Below are 17576 nucleotides of genomic sequence, written 5' to 3' on the forward strand. Positions count from 1 at the left end.
AGTTAATGGTACTGTGATGCTACTGTAGTTAATGGTACTGTGATGCTACTGTAGTTAATGGTACTGTGATGCTACTGTAGTTAATGGTACCGTGATGCTACTGTAGTTAATGGTACCGTGATGCTACTGTAGTTAATGGTACCGTGATGCTACTGTAATTAAAATGGTACCGTGATGCTACTGTAGTTAATGGTACCGTGATGCTACTGTGGTTAATGGTACCGTGATGCTACTGTAGTTAATGGTACTGTGATGCTACTGTAGTTAAAATGGTACCGTGATGCTACTGTAGTTAAAATGGTACCGAGATGCTACTGTAGTTAATGGTACCATGATGCTACTGTAGTTAATGGTACCGTGATGCTACTGTAGTTAAAATGGTACTGTGATGCTACTGTAGTTAATGGTACTGTGATGCTACTGTAGTTAATGGTACCGTGATGCTACTGTGGTTAAAATGGTACCGTGATGCTACTGTAGTTAAAATGGTACTGTGATGCTACTGTGATTAAAAATGGTACCGTGATGCTACTGTAGTTAATGGTACCATGATGCTACTGTAGTTAATGGTACCGTGATGCTACTGTGGTTAAAATGGTACCGTGATGCTACTGTAGTTAAAAATGGTACCGTGATGCTACTGTAGTTAATGGTACCGTGATGCTACTGTAGTTAATGGTACTGTGATGCTACTGTAGCTAATGGTACCGTGATGCTATTGTGGTTAAAATGGTACCGTGATGCTACTGTAGTTAATGGTACTGTGATGCTACTGTAGTTAATGGTACTGTGATGCTACTGTAGTTAATGGTACTGTGATGCTACTGTAGTTAATGGTACTGTGATGCTACTGTAGTTAATGGTACCGTGATGCTACTGTAGTTAATGGTACTGTGATGCTACTGTAGTTAATGGTACTGTGATGCTACTGTAGTTAAAATGGTACCGTGATGCTACTGTAGTTAAAATGGTACCGTGATGCTACTGTGGTTAAAATGGTACTGTGATGCTACTGTAGTTAATGGTACTGTGATGCTACTGTAGTTAATGGTACTGTGATGCTACTGTAGTTAAAATGGTACCGTGATGCTACTGTAGTTAAAATGGTACCGTGATGCTACTGTAGTTAATGGTACTGTGATGCTACTGTAGTTAATGGTACTGTGATGCTACTGTAGTTAATGGTACCGTGATGCTACTGTAGTTAAAATGGTACTGTGATGCTACTGTGGTTAAACATGGTACCGTGATGCTACTGTAGTTAAAATGGTACCGTGATGCTACTGTATTTACAATGGTACCGTGATGCTACTGTGGTTAAAATGGTACTGTGATGCTACTGTGGTTACAATGGTACCGTGATGCTACTGTGGTTAAAATGGTACCGTGATGCTACTGTGGTTAAACATGGTACCGTGATGCTACTGTAGTTACAATGGTACTGTGATGCTACTGTAGTTACAATGGTACCGTGATGCTACTGTAGTTAAAATGGTACTGTGATGCTACTGTAGTTAATGGTACCGTGATGCTACTGTGGTTAAACATGGTACCGTGATGCTACTGTAGTTAAAATGGTACCGTGATGCTACTGTAGTTACAATGGTAATGTGATGCTACTGTAGTTAATGGTACCGTGATGCTACTGTAGTTAAAATGGTACCGTGATGCTACTGTAGTTAATGGTACTGTGATGCTACTGTGGTTAAACATGGTACCGTGATGCTACTGTAGTTAAAATGGTACCGTGATGCTACTGTAGTTAATGGTACCGTGATGCTACTGTGGTTAAACATGGTACCGTGATGCTACTGTAGTTAAAATGGTACCGTGATGCTACTGTAGTTACAATGGTAATGTGATGCTACTGTAGTTACAATGGTAATATGATGCTACTGTAGTTAATGGTACCGTGATGCTACTGTAGTTAAAATGGTACCGTGATGCTACTGTAGTTAAAATGGTACCGTGATGCTACTGTGATTAAAATGGTACTGTGATGCTACTGTAGTTAATGGTACTGATTACTGTAGTTAAAATGGTACCGTGATGCTACTGTAGTTAAAATGGTACTGTGATGCTACTGTAGTTAATGGTACTGTGATGCTACTGTAGTTAATGGTACTGTGATGCTACTGTAGTTAAATGGTTGATGCTACTGTAGTTAAAATGGTACTGATGCTACTGTAGTTAAAATGGTACCGCCATGCTACTGTAGTTAAAATGGTACTGATGCTACTGTAGTTAAAATGGTACTGTGATGCTACTGTAGTTAATGGTACCGTGATGCTACTGTAGTTAATGGTACCGTGATGCTACTGTAGTTAAAATGGTACTGTGATGCTACTGTAGTTAATGGTACTGTGATGCTACTGTAGTTAAAATGGTACCGTGATCCTACTGTAGTTAAAATGGTACCGTGATGCTACTGTAGTTAATGGTACCGTGATGCTACTGTAGTTAATGGTACCGTGATGCTACTGTAGTTAAAATGGTACCGTGATCCTACTGTAGTTAAAATGGTACCGTGATGCTACTGTAGTTAATGGTACCGTGATGCTACTGTAGTTAATGGTACTGTGATGCTACTGTAGTTAATGGTACTGTGATGCTACTGTAGTTAAAATGGTACCGTGATCCTACTGTAGTTAAAATGGTACCGTGATGCTACTGTAGTTAATGGTACCGTAATGCTACTGTAGTTAATGGTACGGTGATGCTACTGTAGTTAAAATGGTACCGTGATGCTACTGTAGTTAAAAATGGTACTTGATGCTACTGTAGTTAATGGTACTGTGATGCTACTGTGGTTAAACATGGTACCGTGATGCTACTGTAGTTAAAATGGTACCGTTGCTACTGTAGTTAAAATGGTACCGTGATGCTACTGTAGTTAATGGTACCGTGATGCTACTGTAGTTAATGGTACCGTGATGCTACTGTAGTTAATGGTACCGTGATGCTACTGTAGTTACAATGGTGGCGTGATGCTACTGTAAATAAAATAGTGAATTTCCTTGTTGTTCTCATCTTCGACACACAGACAGTTTCAGTCACTGCTGGAAGAGATGGAACAAATCCACAAAGACTTGCCTCTTCACTGCAGTGTTCGGTGGGTTAAGTTGAAGGAAGGTTCTGGAACGGTTCGTGGAGTGTTTGGATACGGTTATAGCCTTTCTGGCTGAAAAGTGCCAAAACTACCCAGAGCTTGGGGTTCCCTTATAAAACTGATATTTCTCACTGACATAACAGGACACCTCAACATGCTCAACCTGCATCTTCAGGGTGCAGGGGAAACAGTCCTGGAACTGTTACATGCATGGAAGGCATTCGTTGCCAAGCTAAAAAAAAAAAGTCTACTCGCAGGATATTCACGGTGGAACGTTCCTCTACTTCAAGCAACTCAAAGGGCTGCCAACTCCACACACGGTCAGCGCTGACGTTATCAGAGAGTACATGGGGGAACTGAAGTCCGAGTTCTCTGTCAGATTTCAAGCAACATGGCCCAATGTTTTCTTTTTGAATCAAGCCAGACAACTTTGAGGACAGTGACTCGGATCTGTCTGTGTTTCAGTGGATGGGGATTGAGGACTTTGAAATGCAGCTAATCGAGCTCAAGGCATCCTTCCTTTGGTCATCAAAATCCACAGAGCTGCGGAAGAAAACTAGAAGGGACTGAGAGATCAGGGACCTCCATCATCCACTGTTGGGAGAGCCTTCCAGTGAAATCTGACAGTTTGGATATAAGACAAAAATGTATTCTGGATTGGCTGGAGCCTGTTTTGTTACTCCAAGTGAATGATCTTTCGGTCAGAAACCTCTCTCCATATATCAGTAAGATCAAACTTCTCAATAAAAAGTATTAAACCCAAATTCTGATTGGTTGGACTACCTGGGGGCCAGCTGTCAGTTGAATTATCTATAGTAATGTTCAAGTCCCCTCCTATCAATAATAACAATTTATTCTCAAATGTTGCATACTTGCACAAATCTTATTGAATTTGTCACTACGCTGTCCTGTACAACGTAATAGGTGCGTTGCAGAGCTCAGACATTGCAGATGCCAGACAGATCTTAACGTCTGGATCGGTATTTTACCTATCGGCCAACCACATAACAGCCAATACCGTAGCATGCAACCATTGGTTGATGCAACATCTGAGCAGGGGAACGCCACCAAATACGGACTCCATTCATAACCATTAAACAGAATCTACATGATCAGTCTCTGTGTGTAAAATAAGTGGTTAATGTGACACTAACTCACAGCTAAAAAACAAAAAGCAATCCAATGTTATTTGTTGCCTTGACTTTACTGCAAATGACACTCAAGTCTTCAGAAGAAAAAACTACACTAATATTTCAGTTACCATGAAAGCGTTTATAATAGAACGCTTCCGTGACCACACACACACCCTACATAATTACACTTGGGGGGGGGAAACATCTTAAAGTAGAAATAGAATATGGCCATTATAGACACAAACCAAGTGCACAAGGCTACATGTGAGCAAAAATAAAGTTCACTGAGAAAGACATGTAATAACCCCCCTCACTCTCACGTATTACTGCTGTTCAACACAACAAGAGCAAACTCTGGGGCTACTCTGAACATATTTACACCAATTTCTGCCTGTGGACATCTGTTGTACAATGTGCCAGCAGAGCATGAGACCCGTTGTTGGTATAATTGATCTCTTAGGCAGGTCGTCACCTGGCATAGCCCTTTATACCACTGTATTGAAGTAGAGGGAAAGTGCTGTTTCTTTCACCTCTATAGTTGCATCCAGTTTAAGACAGGCCCAACTCCAGCTACACTTAACGGTTTAACAAACAACGCCTCATTTTCACCTAATTCTCTCATTCTGAAAATAAACCAAACATTAGTTCACATTTCACACAGATTGCCAGGGTCCAGTAAGCACCTAACGCGTTATAACTTGAGGAAAGGCAAGCAGTCGTATAACGTTACAAGTTAATATAGCAAATTTGGTTAGGTTACTAACGTTGGCTCATCTGATGTTGTAACGTTAACCGCCTGACAATCAGACAGCTAATTTTTCACACCATAAACTCAATGATTTGATCAGTTAAATTGGCTAATGTTGCTCAACATTTCTCTGGATAAGTTAACGGAGAAACCGATCCAGCTAACCAGATACTTCACGATGCTAATCATACTTGTTCCACCACTTTCTCCTTCAGCTCAAACTCTCCAAAAGCCGGTTGTTTTTCGGTTACAGCTCATGAAGTTCGCTTCATCACCTTCTCACCCCGGTCTCACCTACCCTATACCTCACCCCGGTCTCACCCACCCTAACCTCACCCAGCGTTACCTCACCCCGGTCTCACCCAGCGTTACCTCACCCCGGTCTCACCTAGCGTTACCTCACCCCGGTCTCACCTAGCGTTAGCTCACCTAGTTACCTCACCCCGGTCTCACCTAGGTCTCACCCCGGTCTCACCCACCCTCACCCAGCGTTACCTCACCCCGGTCTCACCTAGCGTTACTCTCAGTTACCGTTCAGGGAGACTCGCTGCTGTAACTGACAAGTCTCTTCTCTCTTCAGTCGTGCGCTGCGTTCTGTTGTCATGTGAACGACTGGCTGAGCCTTGGAAACAGCCGGGATTGGTCCAAACGCACATCACTCATTCACTGACAGCCAATAGTGATTCAAAGACGCCGCGCCCCCGTTGAAAACGGCACATTTCGCCCGAAAGGTACAGGAACAAGAATCAGAGGCACACAGACTAGTTACTGTAGAAGACACTTTATTGAAGAGGTGCTGAAACATGAAAAGTTACCAACTAGGGAAACAAACGAATCATAAAATCTACTGAGGAAACAATGCAAACCTTAAAAAAAACACACCCTCCCTCCAAACAAACGAAACACATTACCCTCCATCCCTTTAATGAACAAACACATTTAACCCCCCAGATTATAATTCCCTTCTAGTTACCAATCTCCTTATGTGCGCCTCCCTCCATCCTGAGCCAGACTCCTGGTTTTGCGTTGAGCTCCACTTAAATAATAAAAGAACGCTGGTCAGGATCCTAGAAGGACGCTGTGGAGTCCACACGGGGAAAATAAACTAATTTTGGGTGTTTGAGAGCCATTTGAGTGACTTAGGTCTAGTATTTAGGTTCCAGTGGGCTGGGCTGTGGCCTGGGGGCTGGTCCCGATCCTATGCTCCTGTCCCACTCCGCGTTCTCTCTCCATCCTTAATCCTAATCCCTGCTCTGATCCTGAAGGTCTGATTGGCTCCAGGACGGGGAGACAGAGCCCTCCTCCAATCACAGCCTTCCTTGAGACAGATCCCGTACCCAACAGAGAGAAGGAAGGAGCAACAGGTTAGAATCACTCACAGCCTGCTACAGCCAAACTATCACAACCTGCTATAGTTTGGGCTTGGCGATATGGCCAAAATATTATATCACGGTGTACAAACAATATTAAAAAAATGGTATGGCAGTATTTAATGTTTTTTAATAAAAGTCCTTAATTTCCTTTGAGTATTGTTACATATGTGATTTCAATGAGTCTTTCTCCTTTCTGTTTTATACTGTTCAATTCAACCAAAACCATTTTTTATACATTTCTGCATTTCCTGCACTGGGGATCATTTCCACACTGCCGTAAGACTGGCCACAAATACTAGGGCTTATTTATAACCAAATGTTGCAATTGGACTTGCGATTAAGAGCAAAACACTTATAATAGTGGGCACTTTGAATACTGTGTTGTTTGAGATGAAAATGCCAGGAGGAGTTATTGTGACAGGGTAGGAACCAAAGTGATGGTCAGTGTTTCCTATGGGACTCTAATCTTTGGCTACATTGAAGGTTCTCTTAGTTACTTAATGTAACTAACATTCACATGTTCCTCTGATTTCGAAAATACTGTTGTACCAACATGCCGATTTAGTTCTACACCATCACTGGTATTATCAGGCTGCATAGCTAGTTACATTTATTAGCGAGCTAGCAGTTAGCATTAGTGGCTAACAAGATTAAGGCCCAACTTGTTATGAAAATACAAATTTGCAGATGTAAGAAACAAACTAATAGTGGAATTATAGAACGCTAGTGGATTTATATTAAGAAGCAAAGTGAAAACAGCATTGTTGTCATCAACATTGTTGCACGTGTTACATTGACCATGCAAACCGAACATAGCGTCTCCTTGTCAAGCAACAACAATTATGCTCCTTGAGTGACAGGGGGGCGGGGCTAGAAAGTGGCATGGCGAGAGATGACCCAAGTAGCCAAGTCAACTATAAAAACGGACGTCACACACAGCGTATCACATTTAACAAACCAAACGTTCAAATATCGTTCTAGAAGGTAGAGTAAACACCCAACCCGGTCCCTGCATCAATATCTGTGTATAGTAAAATACGGTATACCGCCCAGGTCTAGCTACAGCCAATCAGCCATCACAACCTGCTGGCTCTGAAAGCTGCGTTTAAGAGAAGACATTTACAGAAGAACACTCACCTCACCATTAGAACTAAAGTTCTCTGCAGCAAGACTAACCAACCACTAATAACAATGCCAGACACACACACTAGCCTATTGATACTGCCACCACAGATGCACTACCCCACAGATGCACTGCACTACCCTACCGACGCACAGCACTGCACTACCCTACCGACGCACAGTACTGCACTACCCTACCGACACAGCACTGCACTACCCTACCGACGCACAGCACTGCACTACCCTACCGACGCACAGCACTGCACTACCCTACCGACGCACAGTACTGCACTACCCTACCCTACCGACGCACAGCACTGCCCTACCGACGCACTGCCCTACCCTACCGACCCACTGCCCTACCCTACCGACCCACTGCCCTACCCTACCGACCCACTGCCCTACCCTACCGTACCGACCCACTGCACTACCCTACCCTACCGACCCACTACCCTACCGACCCACCGCACTACCCTACCCTACCGACCCACCGCACTACCCTACCGACCCACACCGCCCCCACAGACACACACCGCCCCCACAGACACACACTGCCATGCATGCTACTCTGACCAGAAACCGTGAATAGAAAACCAGGGGAGGATTGAGGGAAGGAGAGGTGACAAAGCACTCTAATATGTGAGAGTTGAGAGTAGAAAGTTAAAACCAGTTCAATAATATTACTGGTCACTAAAACATCAGGTCTGACAGCTGATTGGATGAGAGACTACTGCCGTCATACCATTGGCTGGTTATTTGACTCCTCCTGCTCCTCCTGTTAATCCTAATATGAACAGTTTCCTGTTTCCCAGCAGCCTATCAGCTTGCTCCTGTGATCTCTACAGAGAGACACGACAGACAGGTCAGAGGTCAGCACAACAACACATCACAGACACCACAACAGGCCAAAGAAAATACCATCCCGCCCCACAAACAAAATTAAATCTCACCCCCCCAGTCAAAACTAACAGAAACAGAACAATTAAAGCCCTTTACACAGATGAGAGAGAGCGGGGGAAGATGAGGGGTCAGCAGATACAAAGAGAACAGAGGTCATAAGCCAAAACCACAGCCGAGGCAAACTAGACCAGGAAACGGGGATGAAAGAACAAGAGGTAGCCGAGGCAAGAGAACATTAGGTGTAATTCATTAGAATGTCCACCGGGCGGCGTCTGTCCGTCTCCTGGTCTGATGTATCCTCTCCCTGGGGGCCGCTGGGCTGGAGGTGTGTGTATGTGGTTTGTGTCTAGCTGCGGGAGCGTGATCGGGAGTGTCGTGGCGAGTAGCGTGGCGAGGGACGGCTGCGTCGCGGCGGTGAGAAGCTGCGCGAGCGGCTGTTGCTACGCCCGTTGCTACGCCCGTTGCTACGGCTACGAGAGCGGGAGCGTCCGTAACTGGGGCTGCGAGGTCCGTCCACCTTCACACGCACATACGCAGTCTCTCCCTAAACACACAGGAGAGAGAGAGAAGGCTGCCTGATGAGAGACACATAGAGTATAGGGTGTGGACTCCAACCAACAGTGTTCCACCCCTGGAGTCCAGACCACCCTCTGACCTCTGACCTACCTCGTGGGAGCGGAACTTAGTGTTGTCCAGCTTGCGGACAGCGTAGGTCATGTCCTCCTTGCGTACGAACTCCACCACGCCGGTACCGTCCCGGAACACGTCAGCGTAACATACATCACCTGCCTCGCGCATGTGGTCCTTTAGGTCCTGCCAGCTACCACTAGAGGGGAGACCTGGAGAGGGAGGAGGAGGTGGTAGAGTGGCAACAGTGTAAAGACAGGAGGAGACCTGGAGAGGGAGGAGGAGGAGCAACAGTGTAAAGACAGGAGGAGACCTGGAGAGGGAGGAGGAGGAGCAACAGTTTAAAGACAGGAGGAGACCTGGAGAGGGAGGAGGAGGAGCAACAGTTTAAAGACAGGAGGAGATCTGGAGGGGAGGAGAGGAGCAACAGTGGAGAGGAGACCTGGAGAGGGAGGAGGAGCAACAGTGTAAAGACAGGAGGAGACCTGGAGAGGGAGGGAGGGGTAAAGACAGACCTGAGACGATGACTCTGTACTCTGAGCGCCGTGAGGGAGGTCCGTATCGTCCTCTTGGGGCTCCTCCTCCATCGCCGCCGCCACCCCTGCCACCGCCACCACCCCCTCTCCCTCCCCCACGCCCACTACGGGGGAACTCCACCCGGAGACGGTAACCATCATAGTCGTAACCATCACGACCATGCACCGCATCATCAGCATCCCTGGGAGACAGACACCGAGAGAGTGAGAGAGAAAGATGTACCACAGAGTTTGAGAGGGCCAATAGTTAATTAGCGAGCTACTTCACTCTGCTGCCTACGCATTGTGAAAAGCACATTCCACAGCCTACCTGTTTTCACTGAGTTGTTTAATGTCTGCACAGTTGCCATGAAACCAACCAGACCAAATACATAAAATGTAACAGTCTGATTGGCTGTTCCGTGAAAAATGTGTGAAAACACCCCCAGTGAACCCGAGCAGCACATGTTATTTAACCTTTATTGAACTAGGCAAATCAGTTATAATGATGGCCTAGGAACAGTGGGTTAACTGCCTCGTTCAGGGGTAGAAGGACAGATTTGTACCTTGTCAGCTCTGGGATTCGATATTACAACCTTTCGGTCACAAGATGGCGGCGCAGTAGGACATGTATATCGGTGTCAATAGCCGGTCTTTTTTCATTACATTTAATCTCACTTCGATCTACGAACTAAATATACTTTACTGCAACTCACCCAATGTGGTACAGATATTTTTTTGCCATTTTATTACTTATAACTGGAACGTCCATCAAGAGCTAGCCCGCTAACTAGCTACTAGTCTTTGTTAGCCATGGCTAGCGGTCCTCTAGCCCGCGAATTAGCTACTAGTCTTTGTTAGCCACAGCTAGCGGTCCTCTAGCCCGCTAATTAGCTACTAGTCTTTGTTAGTCACGGCTAGCGGTCCTCGCCTTTCCCCGCCTGGAATCAGTCAGCCTTAGCTCGGACATTCACCTACCAGTCTTGCACAGCGCGATATCAACCCAGAGCATATCGGACTGCTTCTGGATCATTACACCGGATCATCGCAGCTAGCTAGCTGCAAACGAGCAAGCACCAGCTAGCCTTGACCTAGCCTCGGGCTAGGCCCATATACCAACTAATTATAGGGCTACAAATACCTCCTTCGCCAATTGGCCTGGACCCTTTATTGTCGGCACGGAGCCCCGCAAATCCATGACAACTGGACTGCCTACATGATCGCCCGATGTGGTCTCAACAGGCTATTCTGTTACGACGCCACCACAGAACCGTCGACTAGCCGCGGCCTGCTAGCCTTTTCTGAATGCTGTGTCCCCAGTGAGAGAGAAAGATATAAAAACAGATTGCATAGCGGAGAAGTGAAAACCGTACCGCACCCTGACTCACCTATTGCTACTCTTTAAACCCTATTATCACTCGGCAACACAGCTGATGCCCCCCGGACTGTTACAATAACACGGCTCCTCATTTTGTTGAGATCCCCAAAGATTTAGAAAGCTGCCGCGGTCATCCCACTCTTCGAAGGGGGACACTGGAGACCCAAACTGCTACAGACCTATATCTATCCTACCCTGCCTTTCTAAGGTCTTTGAAAGCCATGACCATTTTGAATGCCACCTTCTCCGCTATGCAATCTGGTTTCCGAAGCTGGTCATGGATTCACCTCAGCCGTGCTTAAGGTCCTAAACGACATCATAACCTCCATCGATAAGATGACACCATTCTGTATACTTCTGGCCATTCTTTGGACACTGTTACGCACTTCAATGCCACTCCTTCCGTTGCCCCCAACTGCTCTTAAATGCAAGTAAAACTAAATGCCTGCTCTTTAACCAATCACTGCCCGCCTGCCCAGCATCAATACACTGGATGGTTCTGGTTTAGATATTTGTAGTCGTCAACATATTCTAGGTGTCTGGTTAGACTGTAAACTCTCCTTCCAGACTCACATTAAGCATCTCCAATCCAAAACTAAATTAGACCCGACTTCCTATTTCACAACATAGCATCCTTCACTCATGCTGCCAAACATACCCTCGTAAAACTTTGGCGATGTCATTTACAAAATAGCCTCCAACACTCTACTCAGCAAATTAGATGCAGTCTATCACAGTGCAATCCGTTTTGTCACCAAAACCCCATATACTACCCACCACTACAACCTGTATGCTCTCGTTGGCTGGCCCTCACTTCATAAATCGTCATCAAACCAACTGGCCCCAAGTCATCTATAAGTCTTTGCAAGGTAAAGCCTTACCTCCCTAATCTCACCTCATTTGCACACACTGTAGACTTTTCTATTGACTGTACTTTTGTTTATTCTTTGTGTAACTGTTTTTTTCACACTGTTTTGAATTATCTTGGCCAGGTCGCTGTTGTAAATGAGAACTTGTTCAACTGACCTATCTGTCTAAATAAAGGAGAAAAAAAAGATTTAAAAAAAAACAGGTCCAACACTAACCACTGGGTTGGTAAATAACAATGCGATGACTCAGATTATTTGCATGAAGTTCAGCTTTTACCCAACTTTGGTCCCACCCACTTTGCTTCCTTCATTCAAAATGAATGGGCTTCCATTGTTTCATCTCCCCAACATATTAAATGTGTCTCTCGTGTTACAGATGTCAACGCAAATCAAATTACCCCGCAGCCAGTTAAAAACAATGATTCCTAATAAAAATGTAAAATAAAATAATTTCTTCAAGCCAAAAATGTGCTTTAAAATTGGCCACATCTTGAAAAAGACTGGGACAATTGTTAGGTTTTACACCCTGAACAATTGTTAACCACGAGAAGAATATAATGTTTCACTTTTGATTTACACACGCCAGCAATCTGTCACCGTAGGCCATCAAGGTGTACCCATGCGAACAGCGGACGCTCTCACATAGTAGTAACCTTATTAATATCTTCGGTAAACAGACGGTTTGGGTGGGTTAACAGGCTGGCACTCACGCAGAACAATGGGGCTGAGCATAGAAAGTTAAAAAGGAGAGTTGGTGCAACGGTGCTCAATAAAACGAGTAGGAGCTGGCAGGGTGAAAAAACACCGTGAAATATGTTTCCGCGATTACTTCTAAAAGTACGGCAGGCAGTTGGGCCAAACTAATGCAACTGGACTACCATGGCAGATGCATTTAACTAATTAAAAAAGGGAAGCGTTAAATAAAGTCATGTGTCCGGCCCATCGCCATCTTGCGCAGCTCTCCGTTTAGCCATAATTATGGACTGTGGAAACTAGTGACAACCACCTCAATAACTTGGCTCTTGACCATAGTTGAAAAAGCAAAATAACCTATATATAGTATATATTTTTTAAACTCTGGTAAAAAAAAACTGTCTGGCAACAAAACACCAACCAATATCTCCGCCTCAACACGAGGTAGCTAAGGGGTTGCTAGTCGTTCCCTTTCCGCGGCTAGCTACTTAGCTATCGGTTTTGTTCTGAAAGCGGATTATTAATTATGTTTTTAGCATAGTCAGCTAACTACCTGGGGTCCTCGAATTCCACAAAAGCGAACGGAGGTCCTCCTCTCCGGTTCTTCAGATCGATATCTCGGATCGCCCCGTACTTATAAAACACATCCTCCACGTCTTTAGTGCGAATATCAGGCGGCAGGTTACCCACGTAGATCCGACAGTCGTTGTTTCCCGCTGGGCCACGAACCACGCTCCCGCCGCCCGACATATTATCTCCAGACATCCGTAGACTGATAACTAACTTTCGTGTTTTAAAAGTTAGGAGACCACTTTTAACGTTAATTTAGCTAATTGCTATTGTAAAAAATATATATATAAAAAAAAATTAGCAAGCTATGTTTGGTCAGTCGTTAACAGTTCACACCAAGTTTTGCTAGCTCACTAGCAACAAAATACAAATATTCCCACCACAACTCTCGCAGGCTTGAGTGGCTTCACAAAATGGTGCCGAGATCTCGCCACAGAGTTTTTAAACCCAGAGGCGCAACATCGCAAGACTTCCGGGAACACTTGCTAAGCAGGCCGTGGTTTGGCGTTAAGAGAAGCGAAACGTTCTTCCTTTGTTTTGTTTTTATCTAAAAGGCACAAGATAGATACGAAACAATGTTAAGTATTTTAACATGTTATTACTCAAACCTCGGGAAGGTGACACGTTTTCATTTTCGTCAAAAACGACTATATCAAAGGCATGCGTTTGGATTTTTGACGGCCTGCACCTGCGCAGTTCGCCGCGAGACGACCGTTAGACCCGATGACGTATTTCTACGCAAGCGCTTAGCCAGCCAACGTCGCCATGACACCTACACGCGTGATCGGGGATCTGCATATCTTCATACTGCAATGTCTTTGGTCTCGCGTTTATTTGGTCGTCACTAGCTACCACAGCCACAAATTCAGAAGGCCCGCCTACTTGACCAATCAGAGGGAGTGTGATGACGCATAGTGTTAGGTTCGTGCGAAACGACCAATCAGACGATGGAGATGTAAGACGCGAATGCCAGCGGTCCTGTTAGGTGCAGAGGAGAAACAAGCACTTACCTAGATTTCAGTTTTTTATTTTATTTTTTTATTTTTATTTCACCTTTATTTAACCAGGTAGGCCAGGTAAGTTGAGAACAAGTTCTCATTTACAATTGCGACCTGGCCAAGATAAAGAAAAGCAGTTCGACACATACAACGACACAGAGTTACACATGGAGTAAAACAAACATACAGTCAATAATACCGTATAAACAAGTCTATATACGATGTGAGCAAATGAGGTGAGATAAGGGAGGTAAAGGCAAAAAAAGGCCATGGTGGCAAAGTAAATACAATATAGCAAGTAAAACACTGGAATGGTAGATTTGCAATGGAAGAAAGTGCAAAGTAGAAATAAAAATAATGGGGTGCAAAGGAGCAAAATTAATTAATTAAATACAGTAGGGAAAGAGGTAGTTGTTTGAGCTAAATTATAGGTGGGCTATGTACAGGTGCAGTAATCTGTGAGCTGCTCTGACAGTTGGTGCTTAAAGCTAGTGAGGGAGATAAGTGTTGCCAGTTTCAGAGATTTTTGTAGTTCGTTCCAGTCATTGGCAGCAGAGAACTGGAAGGAGAGGCGGCCAAAGACAGATTTGGTTTTGGGGGTGACCAGAGAGATATACCTGCTGGAGCGTGTGCTACAGGTGGGAGATGCTATGGTGACCAGCGAGCTGAGATAAGGGGGGGACTTTACCTAGCGTTCAAGAGTTATAGAAAGGAATTCGGCAAGGTTGTCCTATCTCACCGTATCCATTTTTATTAATTACTCAACTTCTTACAAATTATTTAAGTAATAGTCCTGTACAAGGTCTTTCCATAGCTGGTAAATAAATTATTATATGCCAGCTGGCTGACGATACTACACTTTTTCTGAAAGACGCTGGTCAGATTCCCATATCGATCAATGTGATATAGAATCAATTTTCAAAGCATCTGGTCTATATCTTAACATTAATAAATGTGAACTCATGGCTGTCAAAGATTGTGTGACACCTTCATATTATGGTATTCCAGTAAAAGAAGAACTTACATATTTAGGCATAACCATTACAAAGGATCAGAAGTCTAGAGGCTTACTAAATTTTAACCCTCAAATAAATAAAAAACCCGGAAGAAGCTAAATCAATGGCTGCAGAGGGATGTATCTGTAAAAGGAAGAGTCCTAATTACCAAGGCTAAAGGTATCTCTAGACTAACATATGGTGCTCTATCTTTATATCTTGACAGTAAAATAAGCAAGGAGATAGACCAGATGCTTTTCAACTTTCTTTGGAGAAACCGTACCCATTACATTAGGAAAACTGTTGTAATGAACACTTATGAGAATGGTGGGCTGAATTTTCTAGACTTTACTACCATAAAATATGATTTAAGATCAATTGGATAAAACAATTCCTAAGAAGACCCACTTCTATGTGGAACTTTATTCCTCGGTTCTCTCTACTTTTGGTGAACTTAACTGTTTGCAATTTTAATATTGACAGTTCAAGCGAAACTTTCTTGTCATGGTCCTTAATTTATAAGCATAATTTTTCTCCACACAGATATTATACATGGAATAATCGGGACAGGTTGAATAAAAATACTTGTTTGTTTTTAGAATATTGGTTCTGAAATAATATCCTATTGGTGTGACAACTGGTAAATGCAGAGGGTTAATTACTTCCTTATAAGGATAATTTTACAAGATCCCTGTAACACTTAAAGATGTTGTTTTAGACGACATTTCCTCAGGCTTTATTATTCGGGAACGTGACCCTCAGACCTACGATTAACCCTGTTGACTCATCAGTAGGAAATATTTGGTTCATTCAACAACAATAGAGCTATAGGAGCCTCGTTTCAACAGGATGTTGTCATGTTGGTCCATTCAACAACAATAGAGCTATAGGAGCCTCGTTTCAACAGGATGTTGTCATGTTGGTCCATTCAACAACAATAGAGCTATAGGAGCCTTGTTTCAACAGGATGTTGTCATGTTGGTCCATTCAACAACAATAGAGCTATAGGAGCCTTGTTTCAACAGGATGTTGTATCAATACCTTATGTCCTAGGCCGTCATTGAAAATAAGAATTTGTTCTTAACTGACTTGCCTAGTAAAATAAAGGTAAAATAAATGTCATGTTGGTCCATTCAACAACAATAGAGCTATAGAAGCCTTGTTTCAAACAGGATGTTGTATCAATACCTTATGTCATGTTGGTCCATTCAACAACAATAGAGCTATAGAAGCCTTGTTTCAAACAGGATGTTGTATCAATACCTTATGTCATGTTGGTCCATTCAACAGCAATAGAACTATAGGAACCTTGTTTCAACAGGATGTTGTATCTATTCCTTATGTCATGTTGGTCCATTCAACAGCAATAGAACTATAGGAGCCTTGTTTCAACAGGATGTTGTATCTATTCCTTATGTCATGTTGGTCCATTCAACAGCAATAGAACTATAGGAACCTTGTTTCAACAGGATGTTGTATCTATTCCTTATGTCATGTTGGTCCATTCAACAGCAATAGAACTATAGGAGCCTTGTTTCAACAGGATGTTGTATCTATTCCTTATGTCATGTTGGTCCATTCAACAACAATAGAACTATAGGAACCTTGTTTCAACAGGATGTTGTATCAATACCTGATGTCATGTTGGTCCATTCAACAGCAATAGAACTATAGGAACCTTGTTTCAACAGGATGTTGTATCTATTCCTTATGTCATGTTGGTCCATTCAACAACAATAGAACTATAGGAACCTTGTTTCAACAGGATGTTGTATCTATTCCTTATGTCATGTTGGTCCATTCAACAGCAATAGAACTATAGGAACCTTGTTTCAACATCCTGTTGTATCTATTCCTTATGTCATGTTGGTCCATTCAACAACAATAGAGCTATAGGAGCCTCGTTTCAACAGGATGTTGTCATGTTGGTCCATTCAACAACAATAGAGCTATAGGAGCCTCGTTTCAACAAGATGTTGTATCTATTCCTTATGTCATGTTGGTCCATTCAACAACAATAGAGCTATAGGAGCCTCGTTTCAACAGGATGTTGTCATGTTGGTCCATTCAACAACAATAGAGCTATAGGAGCCTCGTTTCAACAGGATGTTGTATCAATACCTTACGTCATGCCTTACTGGAATGGATTTATTGATAATGTTTGTTGGAAAAAAGTTTGGATGTTGCCACATACATACCTACTTTTTAAAATGATTCATAAATATTATCCTGACAACCACTAGATGAAGTTTTTTTTTATATATTCTCCAAATTGTACCCAGAAACAGTGTTGCATCTTTTTCGGCATTGTGTTCATGTAAGGCATCTGTGGTAAGACATCAGTAGATTTATAATCAAACACATTTATGAAGATTTTACACTATTATGGAGAGATGTTATTGACTGTACGTTTGTTTGTTCCATGTGTAACTCTGTGTTGTTGTTTTTGTCACACTGCTTTGCTTTATCTTGGCCAGGTTGCAGTTGTAAATGACTGGCCTACCTGGTTAAATAAAGGTGAAATTAAAATAAAACACTACAAGCTT

The 17576-nt window shown here is 43.3% G+C and overlaps 1 protein-coding gene across 3 annotated transcripts; it reads right to left on the bottom strand.

Annotated features, from left to right (window-relative positions):
- Positions 1 to 5755: 5755 nt before the first annotated feature.
- LOC135537527 (serine/arginine-rich splicing factor 1B-like) lies at positions 5756 to 13447 on the bottom strand. 3 transcript variants are annotated; one of them, XR_010455240.1, is made up of 5 exons: positions 13021 to 13447; positions 9528 to 9730; positions 9052 to 9224; positions 8228 to 8929; positions 5756 to 6304 (listed from the first exon to the last, which is right to left on the bottom strand). XR_010455240.1 is itself a non-coding variant. In XM_064963664.1 (4 exons), exons 1-4 carry the CDS (start codon positions 13230 to 13232, stop codon positions 8732 to 8734), a joined length of 786 nt encoding a protein of 261 aa, XP_064819736.1. In that variant the 5' UTR covers positions 13233 to 13447; the 3' UTR covers positions 5756 to 8731. The 3 variants fall into 3 exon arrangements, 1 of the variants encoding a protein (XP_064819736.1); XR_010455239.1 differs by having other exon boundaries at positions 5756 to 6308; XM_064963664.1 differs by having other exon boundaries at positions 5756 to 8929.
- Positions 13448 to 17576: the final 4129 nt, after the last annotated feature.

This window comes from Oncorhynchus masou, unplaced genomic scaffold, assembly GCF_036934945.1.
Source record: "Oncorhynchus masou masou isolate Uvic2021 unplaced genomic scaffold, UVic_Omas_1.1 unplaced_scaffold_808, whole genome shotgun sequence".
NCBI classification, from domain to species: domain Eukaryota; kingdom Metazoa; phylum Chordata; class Actinopteri; order Salmoniformes; family Salmonidae; genus Oncorhynchus; species Oncorhynchus masou.